General features: G+C 40.5%; 1 protein-coding gene across 2 annotated transcripts in view; it reads left to right on the top strand.

Moving 5' to 3' along the window:
- Positions 1 to 9,216: 9,216 nt before the first annotated feature.
- ABLIM1 (actin binding LIM protein 1) overlaps positions 9,217 to 23,195 on the top strand; it is a 291,744-nt gene continuing 277,765 nt past the window's right edge. The window contains exon 1 of one of the 2 annotated variants that reach the window (XM_032423132.1): positions 9,217 to 9,447. In XM_032423132.1, the coding sequence (XP_032279023.1) occupies positions 9,435 to 9,447 (13 nt within the window). In that variant the 5' untranslated portion in view covers positions 9,217 to 9,434. Of the gene's footprint in view, positions 9,448 to 9,668; positions 9,818 to 23,195 lie in introns of those variants that run through there. The other variant, XM_032423138.1, reaches the window with a different exon arrangement.

Here is a 23,195-nt window from a genome sequence, read left to right as displayed (position 1 = left end):
AAGTGGTCTAAAAACAGTCTAGCTTACTTATTACTTGAGAGAGAGAATAGAGAATAGAGCAGAAGAAATTTGTAAAAAACAAAAACCATTAACCCAAAGATTGAAAAAAAAGACTACTGAACCCCAAACAGGGTAAAAGAAAAGAAAATCACACATAGGTATGTTATAGCCAACCTGATGATAACCGAGAAAGATAAAGACAAATCTTAAAAATAGGAAAAAAGACATTCACCTTCAAAGAAACAACAGTAAGACTAATTGCAGCCTTCTCAACAGAAACTATGGAAAAAGATGATGGAATGACATCTTTAAATTGGTGAAAGAAAAAAATGTTACATAAGGTGTCACTAATGATCTTACCTGCACCAAATATGGATTTATTGTCCACCATCTCATACTTACGACTATTTATAGGTCCTCTGAAACTCTCTTCAGCACTCTGAGTTACACCCTCTGAATATTACATAATTTGGGATTTTGCAAATATGTGACATTAAGATCAGCTATGTCGGGTTGTATAAACTGGAGCTCTAAACTCCTTTAAGGTGATGTTCACTTTTGTACTCCATGGGCTGGACTCTGCAATCAAATCATAGAATCACTGTGATCTTCTCATCAGGAGTTGACATTGCTTTGACCCTATTAGCAAGAGCTTTCTGCCTGTATATCAGGAATATTACTTGTATTAGAAGCTTTTACTCTAATTTTTGTAACATATGATGTTGATTTTCAGTGATTAGGAACATTTTTGAGAGAGAGAGAGAGAGAGAGAGAATGCACTCAAGCAGGGGGATGGAGGGGCAGAGGGACAGGGAGAGAGAGAGAATCCCAAGTGGGCTCCACACCCAGCACTGAGCCCAACACAGGGCTGGATCTCATGACCTGAGATCACCACCTGAGCCTAAACGAAGAGTTGGATGCTGAACCGACTGAGCCACCCAGGTGCCCCTGACTAGGAACATTTTTTAGGCCATTAAAAACATCTGATTTACGGGGTTTCGTACGTAGCAGAGCAGCTCCCTCGCTGCGATCTATTGAAAGTCAGCCCTCGACACAAGGGTTTGTAAAAAGATAAAAACAAAAGAAAAGAAGGGAAGACTAAAAGAAAAAAAGAAAAAAAAATTTTTTTAATATTAAAAAAAAGAAGAAAAAAAAGATAAAAAGGAAAGAAAATTAAAAAACAAAAACAAAAACAAAAAAACACATCTGATTTGGAGTTTAGTTACAAGCTATAGACCAGGACATTTTTTTTCATGTCACTTATGAGTTTCCTGCACTTGCTGTGTGAAGAGAGATGGAACAGTTCAGTCAGTTCAGTGTTACAAGCAGCAGTGCCATCCTTGGGCTGTAGGTCCCTTTGGTGTGATTTAATGTATCTAAATAATGACTGAGAGAGTTTGTCAATGTGTGTCTTCAACACTCATAGATTTGTCGTAAGTGAAGCAGAACAGCGAGAACTTCCTGTGGCTAAGGTGTCCTTTCTGGCCTATCTGTGGTGTTTAGAAGGAGCATCCGGTTATACATTGTTTGGGTGCCTCGCCTCTCTTCTGGAACTAAGGAGAGACTAGCCAGCAGCAGATGCGTCATCCCTGGTGGTTAGAATTAGCCAGTTGCCACTCCCCATCCCTCAAATGTCCCATTCAACATCCAGATCCCTTCTTAGGCTGTGTGAATACCCCGCTTCTTGTTGTGGGCTTTTTTTTTTTTCCCCCTTTAAGGGCAATAGTCCCTGGAGTGAGTGCCTTTGGAGAGCTTGTACTTTTTTGCCTGACTCCTGCTAGAGAATAAAAATCTTTTCTTACCTCTGCCTTCATTCCCTTGTACTGATTTCTTTTAGTGAGAGAGCTTACATCTGAAATAGTTAACATCTCCACTCTGTCACTGGCCCTCATGTCTAAATTAAAGGCCCTTCAAGCTTCACGTTCTGGCCTGGATCTGGACTCAATTACTCATTCCTCTGTTTTGACTTTATCTCTCCATTTTTGGTCCAATTTTTCTCTTAACTTCCCCCCAGTTACTGCCAACTTATGCGTAACTTTTCCAGCATGCTGCGTGACCAGCCTCTAACCGTCTGCTTCAAACTAACAGTTTCATTATGTTAGGCCCCCCACATACTGGTAAGTAAAGCATTTACTATTTACTGAAGGATAGAATAGATCCCATTCAGAACACAGTTCCCAAGGAACTGGCTGACATCAAACACAGCAGTAAGCTTCACATCCCAATAGCCATTTTAAGCATGAGATCACTTAAATTTCTGAAACGTGGGCACAGTTAGAGGCTGAGATGAATTGAACAAAGATTCCAGAAGGAAGTGGTAGACGGGTTGATGTCTTCACTCATTAGTTCAGGAGCTTCCTAGGTGAAAAATAGGACTCTACTGGGAGTGTAGAGGTGTAGGAATCATAAGAAATGCTCATTATTAACCAAATAAATAATTACCATTTGTCCAATAGTCTATATTAAAAAGTTCTTTCATATACATGATTGCACTTTCCTCTCCCAATAACCTTTTTAAATTAATTAATCAATTAATTAGTTAATTTTTAAAAAAGATTTTATTTATTTATTTGACAGAGAGAGAGAGAGAGAACAAGTAGGCAGAGAGGGAGGCAGAGGCAGAGGGAGAAGCAGGCTCCCCGCTGAGCAGGGAGCCCGATGCGGGGCTCGATCCCAGGACCCTGGGATCATGACCTGAGTCGAAGGCAGTGGCTTAACTGACTGAGCCACCCAGGTGCCCCGTAATTTATTTTTTTAAAGTAGGCTCCACACCCAATGTGGGGCTCAAACTTATGACCCCAAGATCAAGAGTCATGCTCTACTGACTGAGCCAGCCAGCAGCCCCTATTATGTCCATTGTGAACCCAGCAAATAATAGCTAATTTTATGGACTATTTACCATATGTCTGATTATGGTGATATATTTAACATTCATTACCTCTTTTAATTCATTAAAAATCCCAAAGAGGAAGCAACTATTTTTCAGATGAGGAAATCTGTGGCTTACAGAGGTTATGCCTAAGGATGCAAGAGCAGCAAGTGGGAGAGCCAGGATTTAAAAATCCTAAGCAGTTAATCATTAAGTTTGGAAGTTAAATGACTTGCCCAGGGTCTCCCATCCAGGAAGTTTAGGACTGGAATTGAGCCCAGAGCTTCTGGTGATTTATTTCAAAACAGCTTTATTCATATACCATACAATTCACCCATTTAAAATGTAAAATTCATTGTCTTTTTGTATGTTCACAGAGTTGTGGGTCTTTTTTAGTCAGCTCAGACAGCCATAACAAAATACCACAGACTGGGTGGCTTATGCCACAGAATTTTTCTCACAGTTCTGGAGACCAAGTCCAAGGTCAAGTACCAGCGTGGTTGATTTCTGCTGAGGGCTCTCTTCCTGGCTGATGCATGGGAGTCTTCTTGCTGTGTCCTCACATGGTAGGAGGAAAGAAAGAGCGATAACAAACTCTGGTGTTTCTTATTATAAGAGTACTAATCCTATCGTAAGGAGCCCACCCTAATGACTCATCTAAACCTAATTATCAGGCCACCTGGGTGGCTCAGTCAGTTAAGCGTCTGCCTTCAGCTCGAGTCATGATCCTAAGGTCCTGGGATCGAGCCCCGTGTTGGGCTCCTTGCTCGGGGGGGAGACTGCTTTTCCCTCTCCTCCCTGCTCCCTCTCCCTCTCTCTCTCATAAATAAATTTTTAAAAATCTTTAAAAAATAAATAAATAAGCCTAATTATCTCCCAAAGGCTCCTTGTCCAGATACCATCACACTGGAGACTAGAACTTTAACATTTATTTTGGGGGGACACAATTCAGTTCACAACACCTCACTCCATCCAGAACGTGCCCTCTTTAATACCCATCACCAGGCTAACCCATCCTCCCACCCCCCTCCCCTCTAGAACCCTCAGTTTGTTTTCCAGAGTCCATTGTCTCTCATGGTTCATCTCCCCCTATTAACAGAGATCATTTCCTCATAAATACTTTAGTGGAAAAATCATTAATTGTGTAATCTGAAAGTATCTTTATTTTGCCTTCATTTTTGAAAGGTATTTTTGTTGTTTATTAAATGGCTAGTTATAGTCTAATCAGAATTTCATTGTCTTCTGGTTTTCATCACTCCCATCAAGAAGTCTGTTGTCAGTCTGTTATCTTTTTGTAGGCTATGTCTTTTCTCTTAGTCTGCTTTTCAGGTCTTCTCTTTGTTTTTAGTGTTGTTCAGTTTAAGGCAATGTGATTTTTGTTCATCCTGCTTGATATATGTTGTATTTCCTTTATCTATGGATTTGTCTTTTTATAAAGTTTTCAGCTGTTATTTCTTCAAATGGTATCTCTCTTCCATGTTTTTTATTCTCTTGTAGGACTCCTATTAATTATAATTAATGTATTATACATTAGACCTCATTCTGTTCTCCATATATCTTAACCTTTCTTGTATTATTCATTTCCTTATATTACAGAGCTGTATTCTTAGTAATTTTTAATATCTACCTTCCGTTTCAGTAATTCTTTCTTTTTTCCAACTAATTTTCTGTTTTACCTATCCATTGAATTTTTTTAAAATTCTAACTGTTGATATTTTAAACTTCTATTTGGCTCTTTTTGAAATTTACTTGGTCATTTTTTATAGTCTCTTGTGATTTATATCTTTTATTACTTTATTTTATTACCTTATATATTTCATCCCTTATTTTTTTAATTTTTAAATTAAGAAAGATTTTTTTTAGAGAGAGAGAGCGTGTGAGCAGAGAAGGGCAAAGGGAGGAGAAAGAGAATCTTAAGCAGGCTCCATGCTCAGCATGAAGCCTGATGCAGGGCTTGATCTCACAACCTGATATCATAACCTGAACCGAAATCAAGAGTCGGATGCTTAACCAACTGAGCCACCCAGGTGCCCTGTGTATTTGGTAATTTTTGATTATGACCTCATTTTTGGTTGACCCTATATGGAATCCAGGGGGTCTAAATTGAGAATGCTTTTATCAAAATAGGATTTTTGTTTGCTTCTCTTGGGAGCCAGGGATGCTACTAATGTGGGATCATTTTAACCCCTTTTAGTAGCCTGGCTTAATTAAGAGTCTTAGGTCTAGCCTCTCCAGCTTGTGTATTTGTCTACTAGAATGCAAATGTCTATGAGGACAGGGACTTTATCTAATTGTTTGCCATACCTTCCTCATTGGCTATTACATGGAATATATTACAAAGGTATTTGCTGAAAAGTCATTGAGGAGCTCAGCCTACCTTTTTTTTTTAACTTGAAGTTATGCAAAAAGCAGAATTATTGTCATGATGCTTATGAGAAGTTTAGGTTCAGAGTGAGAAATGATGGTGCGTCAGCAGTTAAGAAGCTGTGGGAGTAAGAATCCATATTCAGTCATTCAAAAAATCAATAAGGAAGATGGTTAGGAGGGGGGAGATGAGTGGGGGATGGGTGAAATAGGTGATGGGGATTAAAGAGTACACTTATCATGATGAGCACTGAGTAATGTATAGAAGTGTTGAATCACTATGTTGTACACCTGAAACTAATATAACACTGTATGTTAACTATACTGGAATTAAAATTTAAAACTTAAAAAAAAATCAATAGAGAATAGAAATTACTGATAATGTACACTGAATTTCCTTTCATTAGAAGTTGAAAGGGTATTTTTGGCAAGAGTCAAATAGTAACTTATCTTTTTTCAAACACAGACTGAAATGTGTTTTTTCCCTTTGGTCTATATAAACTCCTTTTTATAATTGCAACCAATAGAATATACTTTATTTTCTGACTTTAAAAATTGACACTTAGGGGCACCTGAGTGGTTAAGTGTCCAACTCTTGCTTTTGGCTCAGGTCATGATCTCAGGGTCATAAGATTGAGCCCTGTGTCAGGCTCCATGCTGAGTGTGGAAGCCTGCTTAAGATTCTCTCTCTCCCTCCCCCCGTCCCTCCCCCACTTACTCAAAGTGCAGGTGCACACTCTCTCAAAAAAAAGTGCAAGCAAGTGCACTCTCTCAAGCAAGTGCATACACTCTCTCTCTCTCAAAAAAAGTAGTGCTCGATTTTTCTTTTAAAATTCTTTGCACCTTACATTTTGTTTTTACAATGATTTGTAAAGTATTATCAGTTATTTTAGATGAGAAATTTGTCAGAATGTTAAGCTACTAACAGGAACTTGGTTGCTCTATGGTTGGATGAATTAGTTTTAGATTTCTAAGATTATAGGAAGAGATTCTGGGATGACATGATTGATTGCATTTCAAAGTATCATAGCTCCAAAATATAAGCAAATCATATATATTTTATTTTTTTAAGATTTTATTTATTTATTTGAGAGAGAGAGAGAGAGCATGAGCAGGGAGAGGGGTAGAGGGAGAGGAAGAAGCAGACTCCCCACTGAGCAGGGAGCCTGACTCGGGACTTGATCCCAGGACCCTGGGATCATGACCTGAGCCAAAAGCAGACATGACCGACTGAGCCATCAGGTGCCCCACATCATATATATTTTAAAATCTGAACTGATACATAACCCAAAGGCTAATGCTAAACTCATAGGGCAAACTTTCTTTAGTCAAAGATAATCTTTTACAACAAACTTACAAATTCCCAAGCTGCCAGTCAATTTGGTACTGAGTACTAACTGTGTGTCTAACAGTATTGTGTAAGGTGTCTTATTTCAGACTTATAATTATATACAGGAGTGTGTTAGTCTTTTATAAGCACCTTAAGGATAAGAGTAAGATCTGTTCATTATGAGGCTTTTGCACTGTACCTGTATTTCTGGTGTGAGGTTCTAAGGACCAGAGCTGTTGTGGCAGTTGGAGAAAAGGACTGGATATTAACTAAAGGATGAAGATAGAAAAACACACAATTTTGGGACCTCCCTATCTTATGAGTATGGTGTCTGGTATCAAAATGTTCTGTAATATACTTCCAGAACAATTCAACAAAACTATCCAAGTCTCTCGGGGCACTTGGGTGGCTCAGTCGGTTAAGCGTCTGCCTTTGGCTCAGGTCATGATCCCAGGGTTCTGGGATCGAGCCCTGCATCGGACTCCTTGCTCAGCGGGGAATCTACTTCTCCCTCTCTCTCTGCCTGCTGCTCCCCCTGCTTGTGCTCTCCCCAACCCCCCCTCTGTCAAATGAATAAATAAAATCTTAAAAAAAAACTATCCTAGTCTCTGATTTCAAGGAACTTACAATAGTTGGGGAGACAGGATACACATATAACAAAACCGTTCAATAGCAACACATAGCATTGTATTAAGTAAAAATAGGTGGTTCTGAAAATACAGGCTACAGAAGTTGAGAGAACCAGGAGATCAGTGTGGGTTAAGGTAGCTGGAGAACATTTCGTGAGGAGGCAGTGTATAAGTTAATTTGGGTAAGAAGAAGGGCATTTGGGAAGAGCAATGAGAATGAACAATGGGAATGAGGTAGATTGGATATTATGATGTTATTGAGAAAAGGGACAGTACTCCATCTACAACAGAGTATTTCCTTAGGGGACTAGCTAGAGATGATGCTGGAGAGGTAGGAGAGGATAGATTACAGACGGCTTTAAAATCTCTGTAGACCTTAAGCTCCATGTAGACATTTCTATCTTGTTCACCATTATAACTCTAGTACTTACCATAGAGAATGGTACATAGTATATTTCAATGAAATTCTGTTGAATGGATTCATTGTGTAGATGAAGACACTGTGAATGTTGAGGCTTTATCTGGAGATCAGTGGGAATGCACTGGAGGTTTTAGAATATGAAGATGCCATAGTATAAATAGTGTTTTAGGAAAACTGTTCTCAAGGTAATAGGCAGAATGACCTGGAGGAGGTGCAGACCAGATGTGGGGAGAGCAGCTGGGCTATTTGTGTAATCATCCTTTGGGTGAGAAGGGTTAATAATGGACTGAGGATAGCCGGAAAGAAGAGTTATTTTGAGACTGAACCAACTGGATTGTGATTTATTGGCAAGTCTTTCGCCTAGAATCCAGTGAAAAGATGTTGTCAAGATGGATAAATGAGTTAATTTTTGTAGTTGGTAGTTGAATTTGAGAATTTCTATTTTTATTACTTATCTTTTTTCTCGTATTTCCTTCCCCACATGATCATTTGATTCGGCTTTCTTTGATGATGCTCAATTATCCACCAATTTATTATTTTTTCTAGAGCTATTATGTTCATGTGTTCTTTGAATACTTCTGGATTGTCAGACTTATTATACATATCAGGATGGATTTGGGAAGTGCCTACACAGAAAATAACTAGAATATGTATTGTGAGCGTGTACAGAGGACTAGCTAACAGAGAAGGGAGTGAGTGTGAATTGCTGAAACTTGGAATTCTTCTGCCAGTCTTACAGGTTAAATAAGATACTGTGATTGTTCTCAAAGTTTAAAATTCCACCTCTTCAGTTTATAACTTCTGGATCTGGTGGTTTTTGTTATATTGCTTACTACCATCAAGCTCTACCATCAACGTTTATCTTTTGGGCACTAGAAGACTGTTTTTGTATTTTCTCGTTTTTACCCTGGCATATTGAAAAAGTGGATTTGTTTGGAGTGCTCGCCCTGGTGTCCATTCCAGCCCAGCTCTGACACTTCAGAGTAGAAACAGTGAATCAAATGTGTCTACAGGCATTCCTTGAGTGTCTGTTCACCCAAGACGCCAAGTAGGCTCAGCCCTGCTTTGCAGGGCTTTACTTCAAAGGTCGCGGAAGAAAAGTCCATCTCACCCGGACGACTTCGAAGGGGCTCGCTGGTCGCTAATTTTGCTTTGACCGCCGAGCGTGAGCTGCCCAAGGCCTTCTTCCCACTAAGGGCCAAGCCCCCCGGGGCAGTCGTGGTCTTCCTCTCCGGCCACGGGCACCACTTAGGGGAGGGAGCAGAACAGCTCTCTCTTGCTTTCTTTCTCTGGGACCAAAAGCAGGAGGCTGTAAAGCCACTAATAAGAGCAACAATATTATTATTAATTGTTTTAAATTAAGAATCCCAGTCGGGGGAGGGGAAGACGCAGACCCTTACTGCACGCCCCACCTCGCTCGGGGACAAAAGCCCCGCCTGGCGCCGCAGCCGAGCCGGCGGCGCGTCCCCAGCAGCCGCTGGACAGGGTGGGCCCGGCCGGGGCGGGGGAGGCGGGGGAGGCCCGGGAGGCCGGGAGGCGGGGGAGGCTGGAGAGGCGGGCCCCGCCCAGCGCGGGCCGCGGGCTGTCAGCGTTGCCGCGCCCGGCGGCGGGTCTCCACGGTCGCAGCGTCCCCGCCTGCCCGCCGCGCTGCGCCCAGCGGGCGGCCAGGTGTCCTGCGGGCGGCGTCCCCGCGCTGCCAGCCACCTCCCCACGGCAGGCGGCGGGCGTGTGCGCTGGTGTGCGTTTCGGGGATATTTTCCTCCCCACGCCCTGCCGGGTTTCTCCTCTGCCCTCCCTGCTTCGGCTCCTGCTGCCTGAACCATGTCTGCAAGGGGTGAGTGGGGACCAGGTGGGCACCGTCCCCCGACCCCGCGCCAGGCCCGGCGGGGCAGGGCGCGGACCAGGGCGGGCCGGGCAGGTGCGGAAGGGCGAGGGGCTGCGGGAGCCGCGCTGGCCCCAACCCGGCCTGAAACTTTGGCAGCGGATCCCTGGGCTCTGGGCGGCGGGGGGTGGAGGGGGGCGTAGAAGGAAGCCCTCGCCCTTGACCTTGATCCCCGGATGTGGGCGAAGCCTGAGGGCCAAGGTCGGTGCCTGGCTCACCTGTGCGAGCCGCACGGCTGGGTTGGGAGGGCGTGGGGGATGGGCTTCCCGTTGCTTGTCCTGCTGGGGAGCCGCCTGAAGGGCTGTCCAGGAGAGAGGAAGAGGTATTTTTTTCCTCCTTTTTGTTACCATTTTGCAGCTTGATTATGGAAGGAATCCAGGGCTTGATGCAGTAAGATTTAAAGCTGCAGTGCTTATACCCCACTAAAAAAAGTAAATTCCCTCTACCTGTACTCCTCTTAGCATTAATCTTCATCCCCCACCCATTTTCTTTCTGGAGTGAAACAATTACTGCAGGTAAAACTGGGTGAAAGTAAAAAAAAAAAAAAAAAAAAAAAATCCAAATTGCTTTTCAGGCAAGAGTGAGGGGAATGTATTTCTTGCCATCTGGAGCCAGTGGTGATGCTGGTGAGAGTGGGTTAGTCATAGCTCAGTGGCTGCTACTATGAGTGAAATATTAAAGAGATCAAGTCATTGTGCAGTTTGCTAGCAATTAAAATGAGTGACTCGATTGCTTTGCCATAAGCATTTAAGGAAAATATTGATTATCTTTAGAAAGGGTATTTGCAAAGCAATAAGTACCACCCTTTTGATACCCTAAAACTTGTAAGAGGAGTTGCAGAGTTGTTTTTGTCTCTCTCTCTCTTTTTTTTTTTTTTTGACTCTGAAGGGTTAACCCTGCTTTTGGAGGGGGGCAGTTAAGGAATTTAATAACATCTGTTGGATGATTTAGTGCTGCTTTTCAGGGTTCGCTCTGGGGCATGTAATGAATAGACTAATTTCTAATGTTTAAATTCCTTTTTAAGGAGACTGGTCTTTGTTGATCTGGCCATATGGTTGGTTGGTTCCATACCTGGAAATGGGGTGGTAAAGGTTAGGTGGAATGACAGAATTTACATTTGTAAATACTGGGCTCCAGAGGTGACGTGAGGCCCCCAGATACTACCTGCCTAATGTTGCCTAATGATTTGTGATTAAAGAAAGAAAAAGGAGGGTGGGACAGATATGTTTATAGGACTCTGGGTGTGTGTATGGATCTTCCAAGCGACCCCAGCTGTATAATCTCTGAACTGTGTTCTAACACCGAGGCTTTTGGTCCTGAGCTCTGTCCTAAGTACAACAAGGAACATGGGAGGAATATCGCTCATAGGTTGTAAAGCTCTCTGTGGTCAGAGTCCACTTCTGACCCAGCTTTACATCACCCAAACCCCTTAGTACGGTACCTTGCCTACCATAGGAGCCACATAACTACTGGGAACCTGGTATGTCCTAGGAAGCATCAAGTTGATTAAGAAACCAATTCCCCCCACCCCCACCCCCACATACACGTACCTGGAAGTTTCGCCTTGTCTCTGGCCCCTTCTATTATGGGGTCTCTGTGGTTTATCTGAGGATATGAATGAGGATGGCCCCAGGGATTCAGAGGGCTAGAGCCCTGGGTTGGGTTTAGATATTTCCCAATATTTCTCAACTATTTCTTCTTGAACCTTGTTTCAAGAAGGATGATTTGGAGTCAGACATAGACATGTGACCCAGTTGTCTTGTTTTCTCTTCAACTCTGTTAATAATTTTGCATTTAACAGTTAAAAATCTGACTAATAATATTTTTGCAGGGGCAAAAACCCATGATAATTAATATCAGTTATTGCATACTTACTATGTTAGGTACTTTACATGTATTAAATCATTTAATTTTCACAATAACTGTCAAGTAGATACATTATTACCTCCCCATTTCACAGATGAAGGAACTGAGGTATTGAGAGATTGTGTAATTTGCCTGAGCTCAAATAGTTGGTAAGTGGCCGGTCCTGATTTCCATCCAGGTCTGTCTGACTTCTGATCACATCACTTTGTTTTACTGCCTTTTCATTATTAGTCCTTTGAATATTATAGTAAACATCCCAATCATTGATTTACCAAGAAGAGAGAGAAAATGCCCTATACTTGAGTTTAAAGGAGATGGCCTTTGTAAGGAAGTTGGAATTCCCAATACATTCATGGGCATTTGGTAATCACAGAGTGAAGGAAAAAAGGCCACTTGATCCGTGCTATTATTAACTTGCTATTCCCATTCTGTTTCCTCCTACTTCAGTTTTGAGGACCAGAACACCAGAACTTCTTACGTATTACCAACAACTCAGGATTTTTCTAATGTTTTTATGAAGCACTTTTATTTTTATGAATTTATAAAAACAACAACAAAAACAACCAACCAATCAACCAAACAAACAAAAAAAACAATTCTAAGTGATTAGCAGAGTACCTAGTAGAGTAGCTGTTGAATTGAGCTGGTGTGGAAAAATGTCTATTTGCCATTTATTTTTTACAAAAGATGTCAAAACTCTGAGCTTTGCTGTGGTTTTCTAATTCAGTATCTGCTCTCACCTATACTCCTGAAAGAAGAGATAAAGCTTCAGGGTCAGAAAGTTAATATGTCTATTTAAATACCTAATTTATAAGTGGGAAGGTCTTTAGACATTTGGAAAGATAAATTTCATTGATCTAAGAAATGATCTCTGCTTATTTCTAATATCTAGGCTTATAGGTTATGGTGGGGTAGAAATATTTTTTAAACATTGAAAACTATTGAATTTCATAAAGAAGTGATTTTATTAAAAATTTTAGAGAGAAAAGATCATTCTTTAATTCATCTGGCCTTTAAGATAGAAACAAGGTCCTAAAATTCAATTCACCATTCAAGCTAACAATAAAAAATATTCTTTAATTTCGTGATAGGGCAAGTTAAGACATTCCCATCTTGTGGTCTTTTAGAATATTTTCATCAAAGGCTTTTAATTTGGTGTTGTATTTTTACTACTAAAGGCCTAAATGGAGCCATCATATCTTGATTTTTGGGTTGCCAACTAGAGGAAATTACCACACTTAGAATAGAGTTTCCCAAACTGGAGAAAATAGTCTAGGTAATCTTTTTAAAATGTTGATTCCCAGGCCTCATTCCAGATCTAATGACTCATAAACTCTGAAGGCAGAGCCCCCAAATCCATGTATGTGAAAAGCTCCCCAGGTTATTCTAAAAACCATTACAATACAGCAATAAAATCATCTGGAATATTTGACATACTGATGTGAGGGCTCTGTTTCAGATCTACTGAGTCAGAATATTCATGGAGAGGCCTGGGAATCTGAATGTTTAATCGGCCCCCAATGGATTCTTATGTACACGCAGATTTGGCAGCCACTGAATTAGAACTTGTTTCTTCTAATTCAGGGTTCTGTATCATCCAGCAAGTTTTGAAAAAAAGCTGCATATGAATTATAAAAGTAATGTATTACAATTCATTAGTAATATATTAATATAATAAAAATATTTTATATTAGCAAATTAATGGATATACTAAATATTTAAATTATAAAGTAATATATTATAAATTCAAACAAATATATAAAGTTAAGAATGAGGCATGGCAAGCAGTATGTACTGTGCATACTGCCTGGAAGTTTCTATCTAGTTAGATTTGGTTAAATATAATAAATATTAAGTACCTAGTCTGTACAAGACACGTGGCAGTGTACACATAAGAGATCACATAAGAGATCATGAGCCCACTAGCTTTTCAGAAGCTTGAGTCTTGAGAAGAAAGGTGCAGGTGTGTGTGGGTAGAGTCCATTGCACTGGCAGAGAAAGACCTCAAAGTATGTATGCTCTAGAAATGTTAGATCATAATCTTTGCTTTCAGAACTTCCATAAAACTGGAAGAAATCTGAATGTTCATCCACTGGGGAACGAGTGACTAAGTTACGGTACATCCATATGATGGACTATTATGCAACTATTAGAAAGAATGAGTTAGATCCATAAAGTGTTTGGTCTGGAGCGAGGGCCATGATACATTGTTAAGTGAAAAAGGGCAAGTTTTAGAATAAAGTGTATGTAATACATTATCCCAGTTTTGTAAACTGAGAAGAATCCATACGTGTGCATATGTGTGTGCTCGGTGAGCACAGAGAATACCATAGAGCGGTACACACCAAGGTTACCTCAAAGGCAAGGGTGGGGAGAGGAGACAGCTGGCTTTTCTTTGAGTACATCATTGTGTTGTTTTCTAACAAGTAGACATAGTTTGAGAGAAAAATCCAATAAAGAAAAAATGTACAGTTCCTCCCCATTCATTCATTTTTTTCAAGTCAGGAACATAGGTTTTTATTCATTTATTCAACATTTATCGAACACCGTTATGTGCCAGCAACTGGTGAACAGGACCCAGTATACATTGTCAAGGAGCTCACAGTTTTATGGAAGAGACAAATACATAAATACTTATAATAATAGGATATGCTGAGAGCAGAGAGAAAGAGAAAGATAATATGGGATATATAGAGTATTATGGTGATACAAAAGAGTGGCCCTGAATACAGCCGTGGGGGTAAGGACTGTGAGATCTTGAAGAAAACAGACTTGTGTTCTTGGAGAATGAGCTGGATTCTTAGATGAGCCAGATGACAAAGGATGGGATTGAGGGATGGGCTTTTTCGGGACGGGGCATAGAAAGGAAACAGTACGATGTGTGTTGACCTGGAAAGCATGTTGGTGCAGGATGGCATGCTTGCCAGGGAGAGGAGAGCCAAATCTCAGCTGAGTCAGCAGATGGAAGAGGGCACTTCAGGGAAAGGCCAAGGATGTAGGGAGTTTTGTTTACAAGGAACTGTGGTTCCAGACAGCACAGTGGAAGGTTGTAAGTGGTGGAAGATGTGCAGTCAGAGGGAAGAAGCACAAGACGGAAGGGGATGAGAGGGGAGAGGAAATGAACAGGGATGGGGGCTCTTCATTGTTTCCATGAGTCAGACTGCAGGAATGAGAGAGAGAGTCGGATGCAGTTGGCCTCAAGTGTCCTCACTTTGGCATTAGGGGCTTTGGTTGCAGACGATGCTGAGTCCTGGGCAGTATCTGCTGAGGGCCAAGAGGCAGTGAGGGCTGCCATCAGCTTTCTAGAGTAGCAGTAAAGCCCTCTGCTGGACAGTGGTTCCTCCACGGTGTTGGGGTGCAGGGGGACTATAAGAATCAGAGCTATACTCTTTTTGCTGACTTCTTCCGCTTCCATGTTTATGGTGGGGCTCAACCAACTTGTCTCTGTTCATTGATAAAGGGGGGACTTCCGTCCTGTTTCTTCTTTCTCTCTCTTACTTCTTCCTGGAATTGGATGGCTGTTATAACTACCAGTTGCATCACCTTTATCAGTTTCTCATGGTGATGCTATAAAGATTAATGCATGGAGGGTTTTTATTTGGTGTTATATAGGGTCCATTTTTCTGGCCTGTATTAGCTAAGTTTTTCTCCTCTGAGTTACAGAGCCTCAAGCGGTTTATCAAACTGAAGACAAGACATTTTTGAAAGCCAAGTTTAGCCATTATTAGTTTTGATATGAAAAAAAAATCAAAAGAGCAACACATTACACTTCTAGCACTTGTATTTAAAACAAATGGGTTGTAATTCAATAAATAGATTTTTTTTTTTACATAAGAGAAATAGTTTTTGACATCAGTATCTCATAAGTGGGAGAATCATGTTTCAGAAAAGATTTTCAGAAGATTAAATTGTTCCCACATTGTATCTGTAAATAGCATTACCTTTTATTTATTTATTTATTTATTTTTAGTTTTCAGACCTCAGGTAGAAAAGTTTGAGTTAATCATATTTTCTCAGGTTATGGCTCATTGTCATCATCAGTTCATCCGACTGATGAACTGATCTATCTATTTATTTATTTTATTTTATTTTTTTAAGATTTTATTTATTTACTTGACAGAGAGAGAGAGCGAGAGAGGGAACACAAACAGAGGGAGTGGGAGAGGGAGAAGCAGGCTTCCCACGGAGCAGGGAGCCTGATGCGGGGCTCGATCCCAGGACCCTGAGATCATGACCTGAGCTGAAGGCAGACACTTAACAACTGAGCCACCCAGGTGCCCCTCTATTTATTTATTCTAAAGTTTATTTATTTTTTTAGTAATCTCTAAACCCAATGTGGGGCTTGAACTCACAACCCTGAGATCAAGAGTTGCATGCTCCTCTGACTGGACCAGCAGGCGCCTCTCCCATTCCTTTTTTTCCACGTAGGCAACTATTCTAATACACTTGATATGCGTGTTCTTGGATTTTATGGATGTTCTGTTTGTATTATGTCTGTGTGTTTCTGAGGATTAGTCAAATTCTTAAATAACTGATTTGATGAACATGTACATGTTTCTGATCTTATTTGGAAGCTTACATCACTTAATATGATAGCATGCCTTATTCTGTTAGGGACTAGTTATATCCAATGAAAAAAGGTTAGTCCTCATCTCAGAAGAACATAAACTGAGTTAGGGGTGTGCGTGTGTATGTGTGTGTGTGTGTGTAAAGTTATGTACACAGCTGACAAGAATAGGATGTGATAAAGATTATCATTTAGGAGTAATCACGCTGGTATGGGAGGGTCAACTAATTGTGGCTGCTGATAACCAGAGCAGCTTTGCTTCACAGAGGAGATAGAATCTGGGTTGGACCCTGGAGGATGAGTATGAATTTGGCAGGCAGAACACTAATGATGTGCATTCCTTCCAGAAGGGACAGCACAGGTGGAAACATGGAGGAGTGAGAGTGCAGTGTATGCGGGGAGGAAGAAGTCTGGGAAATAGGGGGCACGAGATTTGTGGTGAGGGGAGGAAGAAGAACAGGGAGACAAGGGGATGATGTATGAAACTAGTAAGCCTTTACATCAAAGTCTTTTCCTAAATAGAGAACTGCAAATGCAGAGAAGGGAAGTGAGAGGTCTGTTCCTGGTAGCATTCAGGTAACAACTCATCCCTGGTTGTGCAACTGCCCACAATACACATTAGAAATGGTATTTTTTCACCAAATAATGCTGCAGGGAGTTACATTTTCTCCTGACCGCAGTTCTCATTGAGGTAGAAATCTTGCCAAAAGCCCACTCTTGTGTTTCCTTTTATATGGCAGCTTAGGCTGTCATCCTTATCCTTAGCTTCATACTTGCCGCCAGAACATCCCAGTGCTAAGAATGCTGGCACATGGGAAGGTTGAATACAGAAGAGCCAAACAACATGCTCATCTATAGCAAGGGGAAGGATGAGGCCATTCCCCCGGGAGAAGTGTGTGTTCTTAACTTGATCCTATTTTTATATGCACCTTACCAGCTCCCTCAGTTCGAGGGAAGAACAAAACAGCACTAATTAATGGAGCCCATTAAAATGAAAGATGAAATTTTGTAAAATTTATGGAATATTTCCTTTGAGATGGTAAATTAGTCTTTATCATCTTTTATGGGAGAAATATTTCTTTTTCATGAGCCTATGGTTTCAGGTTCTTCTCTAACTTCTATATTAGTATTCATTGATATAAGTAGTACTAATCACTTGATGCACTTTGACATTCCATTCACAAATGCTACTTAGTAAGACCTCAAATGTACTTCACTTGTGGCTGCCCATTATCTGCTTAATCCCTGGTTTCCAATGTACTTGGATAGAGAAAGGAAAAGGAATGTGAGTGGTTAGCATTTCACCCTGGTTAAAGTAGCTGTCTCTAGGAATATCATCCTTCCGTCCGTCCGCCCATCCATCCATCCATCCATCCCATAAACATCTGTTGAGCCTTCCTAGAGTTCATAACCATACATACATCATTGAAAACCCAGCTGTCTAGATTTGTTGTCTTCTGTAGCCCATCTTGTCTACCCATCTTGGAGACAGCATGGCAAGGTTCCACAGGTACCTATGACTCTAGCCTATGGAAAGAACAAGCCCTCCGTTTCCTGCAGGCTCACCTGAGGCACTTCCATTCTTATCTCTTGTTTTCTCACATGCACGTTAGGGGATGCTCTTTGCTGCCTTTGTGAATACCTCATGGTCTAGAGCACAAGTATCATCATTCTGTCACAGACAACAGCCTGAGGCCAGAACCAACTCACATACAAACTGGAGAGGAAACTGTTTTAAGGGTAAAAAAAAAAGATAGAGAGGGACAGAGAATGATAGAGGAAGAGAGAGAGAGGGAGAATATATGAGAGCAATAGAGGGATTGATGTAGCTACAATAAGATTATTAAAAATTGAAAATAGATTGGATTTGAGTAAAAAAAAAAGGAAGTATTTGCTAGTATAAATTAATTATTACATTTGTTCTTTATTGAGAAGAGAAGCCAGTGGAGTTGCATTTTATGTCAGTTATAAAAGGGAATTCCATTTAAGAAAATATATGCTTTCTTCTCTCCTCTTCCCCCAAGAACAGAAATGTCAACCATTTATCTGTAAATTTCTTGACAGCAAGCAAGAAGATTGTGATGGGCAGTAGTTAACTCTTTTGGTCTTTTGACCTTACTCACTGATAATCAATCAGATAATATTTATTCAACCTTTCTCCCAAAGTAGCCAGATTTATTCCAATTCTCATCCATTTCTGGACTGATGATACTGATATATTAATTAATGAAGTAATTTAACAAATATTTAATGAACACTCTGGGATAAGGATTGTCATGATTTGGGGGTAGAAAAATATTAAAGGGGGTTGGAATTTGTGATTGAATGAGGCTGGGGCAGTTAGGGGCTGATCAACATTTATTGCTCACATTTAAATATATACTGTGTTTTGCATGTACCAAATAAGTCATCAGACAAATGGGATATTTCTGTGTAGGACAAATGCTAAACCTATGGGATACCGGACAACAGTCAGACAGTAGGGCTATCCCAGGCAAACTGGGACCATGGCTTTCCTAACTGATAGTTTCTAGCCAGAACATGCTTTGGTGAGGTTGTATTCTTTTGTCTCGGAAGATACAATTTTGGTCAATTTCTGAATATCTATCTGTAATATTAGCTACATTGTATATTATCAGCATCAAAATTTAAATTAAATACTGGGCTGGCTATTTCTTCCCCATAAATCTAGCACTTATCTGGGCTGTTCCCTTTCATGGCAACTTGGTATGTTCAGATGTAATTACTACTAGAGACAAACAATAACATTTAGTACAAAGTCAAACCCAAATGAATTTTTGGTGTATTTGTGTTTTCTTTGAGGGGGGTGGTAATTCACATTCTAAAATAGAATTTACCTTCTATTGGGGTAAATTATCTAGTGCAGAGCTGTTATGGAATGGAAATGTTTAGTGTCTTTGGTCCCTCTATAGTCATTTTATTTATTTTAATTTTTTTATTTTTTAGAGGGGGGAGGGGCAGGGGAGAGGGAGAGAGAGAATCTTGGAGCCCAACGTGGGCCTTGGTCTTACAACCCTGAGATCATGACCTGAGCTGAAATCAAGAGTCAGACACGTAACCTACTGAGCCACCCACGTGCCCCCACCCACAGTCATTTTAAATGAACGGTTCTTTTTTTCCAGTTAATGTAGTTTCAAAGCAGCTTTAAAATGTTTGATTTACCTATGATTATCCTTGGACTGACTCCCTACTTGATGACTCTCTCCGATGTATTGGAGATGTATTTCCCTAGTACGTTGCATTATTTTATTGGGAAAATTATGTAATATGCATTTACTACTCTAGGGAATTTGTTCATATTTTGTTTTATGATAACTGGATGGGCAAGTCCTTATTTAGTAGATGTACATATAAAATCCTTTGTCTTACTGAGCCCTCCATTAGAATAAAAGAGAAAGCAGGAGTTGTGGGTCAAGCACTCAAAAATTACTTGCTGATTAATTAGAGATCATATGACTTTGGTCCTTTGTTAGATAATTTTTTTTTTCGGGCTTATAAGAGGAAGCACTCTACATACAAAATGATTACTGTTCACATTTTAATAAATTAAAGTTCTTCATACAGTGTGTTCTTTCTGTAGCTCTATGGTATCATTACATATGAAAATAATACTTTGATGGTATATATAAAACTGTTAGTCAATTCATAGTTTTTCCTAAAGAAAATACCCTGTCATATGTTTTGCTTAAGACTGTGTCCATGGTCTTTACTCATGCTTTTCTTCTCCAACTTATTGAGAATTCATTTACAAAACACATCCACCACAGGGTAGCCACCAGAGAACTGAATGGTAACAATGCAGGGAAATGAGGATAATGAAGTAAACAGCTATTTCTGGCTTTCAGCTCCAAATAGGAATGAACAGAAGGAGAGGAGTCCCAGAGTCTGGGGGAAGGAGGGAGGGGGGAAAGCCATAATTTTTAAATGTTACAAAAAATGTAGAAAAGAGGTTTAGGTTGGCAATCTCTAATGGATTCCAGGGAGACTTTTGTTGTTGTTGTTCTGTGTAAAACAAGGGAATCTTTATTTTGATTCATTTAAGCAATTGGGTTAAGTAATGAGCATGAGCGTCCGTGATGGTTTAGTTTTCTCACCAGCTCCTTAGTTACTGTTTATTTGAGGAGAATCTATTCTGTGGCTAGACTTTATAGAAATTGTAGAAATATAGTTATAAATCATGTATTCGTGTGTCCAGTCATTCAGTAAGTATTAGCTGAACACCTGCTAAGTGCTCAGGTTGTTCTAGGTATTGGGGTAAGACAGCCACTTACCAAATAAACATATAATGTGACAGGTGGTGATAAAGGGCTATAAAGAAAAACAAAGAACAAGTAGAAGAGAGAATGCTAGGGAAATGAGAGCAGGGAAGGTGCTTTTTTATATGGGATGATAGTGGGCAGCCTCTGATAAAGTGACATTTGAGCAGGGACCCAAAGGAAATGAGGAGGGTCATGCAAATTTCTAGACAGTGTGTTTTCTAGACAGAGGGTTTTCTAGACAGTGAGACAAATAATGCAAAGGCTTGAGGTCTATCTTGGGGACCAGCAGGGAGGCCAGTATGGGTGGGTCAGAGAGGACAGACGAGAAGGAGGAAGATGAAGTTGCAGAGATGGGGGGGGAGGGGATTGTCATCCTTGCAGGTTACTGTGAGGACCTGAGTTTTCCTCTAAGTGAGACTGACTGAGATAGGAGAGCCTTGGGTAGTTCTCAGCAGAGTTGTGACTTGATTTGATGGAATTTAAAAGGATTGCTTGGTCAACAATGTGGAGAATAGGTGGTAGTGAGCAGGAAGACCAGTGAGGAGGCTACTGACCATTATTGACCATTTTTGTAATGGTCAGAACAAGAGAAGATGGTGACTTAGACCAGATAGTGGGAGAGCAGCTGGTGAGAAGTCACTGGGTTCTGCAACTATTTCTAAGGAAGTGCTTATAGGACTTGCTGGTGGGTTGGAAGCATGGAATGAAAGGGAGAGAATTGAGGATGCTTCCTTTTTTCTGTCCCTTTCTTCTCTTTTCTCCCTCTCCTTCCCTCCTCCCCTCCTCCTCCTCCTTCTCCTCTTCCTTCTTCTTCTTCTTCTTCTTCTTCCTCTTCTTCTTCATCTTCTTCTCCTTCTCCTTCTTCCTCTTCCTTTTCCTCTTCCTCCTCCTCCTCCTCCTCTTCTTCTTCTTCTTCTTCTTCTTCTTCTTCTTCTTCTTCTTCTTCTTCTTCATCTTAGCACTTGTGAGTATGGCATGTAATTAACTGTAAGTAGAGGAGCTAGGACCTACAGAGGGATGGGGAAGAGTATAGAAGCAACAGGTTTGAGGAGCAGGAAATCAAGCACTCTGCTTGGACAAAACATTCTATTATGAGGACATTTATTGTGCCCATTTTACAGAAGAGGAAATGAGGCAGAGAAGAAGTAACTTGCCTGAGACCATCTAGCTAATAAGTGGTTGATCCAAGATTTAAATTCAGGTCTTGTTAAAGCCACAGTATGCTCTACCCACCATAACACTGCCTCTTTATATTAGGCTGAAATATATGCCAAGAAAATAATGTATCTAGTATTTATTTCTTAATTATTTATGATTTCTCATGAGATAATTTTCTGCATTTTTAAACATGGCTTGTATTTAAGGAAAAAAACCTGTTATCACATTGTTGCAAATTTTACTATGTGTCAACATTATCGTTAGCACTGCAAAAATGCTACTGAAACATGAAGAAGCATATGGCATTCATTCATTCATTCATTCACTCATTCACTTTGATGTAATCACTGAGTGCTTGCTATGAGCCAGGCTTAGGGGGGTGGGGGGAGTGGGGGGCCCTAGCTCCTCTACTTACAGAGCTCTCCCACTAGGGAAGGTGAGCAAGCTATGTACAGAAGCTGCAAGGGGCCAATGATGTGATGGTGGTACATGTAAGATGTTGAAGGAGCACAGAGGAAGGACATTGGTCCATCCTGGTGGATATTGGGCCAAAGAAAACTTTACAAGCAAGTGATATTGGAACAGGGCCTTGAAAAATGAGTGGAGTTTGCAAAATGGAGAAGTGGTAGAGAAGTATTCCAAAACAGGAAACAGCATGTTATTAGAATTTTAAAAAATGGTAATTAAGCATACTAAGCATTAAGAAGAAGACATTTGAAGTGAAGTGTAACATACAGGAATGCTGTGAGGAAAATTTAAAAATTACCTTCGGGAACATGAAATGTTTAAGCCATTAGAGAGAGCTACCGTGCTCTCGGATAACAAAACACCATCTTGTAAAAATGTTCATTTCCCCTAAATCTCTCTGTAAAAGAAGGGAAATCCCGATTAAAATACCAGCAGACTCTTTTTAAGAGATATGGCAAAATGGTACTGTTCTTCATTTTGCACAGTGAAATATATGAACTTCTGAAACAGAAGTATAATTAAGAGAGATTAGCCTAACTGAATATTAAAATGATATGACACTACAATAATTAAACCAATTTAGTTTGGAGAAAAAATCGAGTCGTGGAAAAAGATCAGTGAACACATCTATATGGAATTTAGTTATAGTAAAGTGGCATTTTTTTTTAAGATTTTATTTATTTATTTGAGAGAGAGAATGAGATAGAGCATGAGAGGGGGGAGGGTCAGAGGGAGAAGTAGACTCCCTGCTGAGCAGGGAGCCCAATGTGGGACTCGATCCCGGGACTCCAGGATCATGACCTGAGCCGAAGGCAGTCGCTTAACCAACTGAACCACCCAGGCGCCCTGTAAAGTGGCATTTTAAGATCTGTGTGAAAAGAGAGATTATTCCTTAAATAATGTGGGTACAACTGGCTGTTTAGAAAAAGTGAATATGGACCCCTCTCTTACTCCATATGCACATAAATTCCTAATGTATTAAGTAATTAAGTCTAAAATAAATGAAGCAATAGATGCCCTGGAAGAAGACACAGGTGGTTTATGACCCAAGAATGTTAGAAGGCTCCTGACTGTTTATCAGGATACAAAGCCTTAAAGTCATAAAAGGAAAGGTAGATACATTTAGCTACATAAAAATAAAAGACTTCTGTGTGGTTAAAAATACCACATTCTTCATTCTGGCTTGCGATGCTCACAAGACACCAGCAGAGCTGACCTGAACCCGGCCTCCTGCACCAGAAAAATCCAGCCAGCAGGTAACAAGGAAAGAGGCAGAGACAGGCATGGGATCCCACCAAGGGCCTTTTTGAAAGCTTGGCAAGTGCTTTGACAGCGTTATTAGTGTGAGAGATCACCTGAGG

Source organism: Phoca vitulina, unplaced genomic scaffold (genome assembly GCF_004348235.1).
Source record: "Phoca vitulina isolate PV1807 unplaced genomic scaffold, GSC_HSeal_1.0 scaffold28, whole genome shotgun sequence".
Lineage (NCBI taxonomy): Eukaryota > Metazoa > Chordata > Mammalia > Carnivora > Phocidae > Phoca > Phoca vitulina.
The sequence above is the reverse complement of the archived record's forward strand: the minus strand, read 5'-3'. Positions and strand labels throughout refer to the sequence as shown.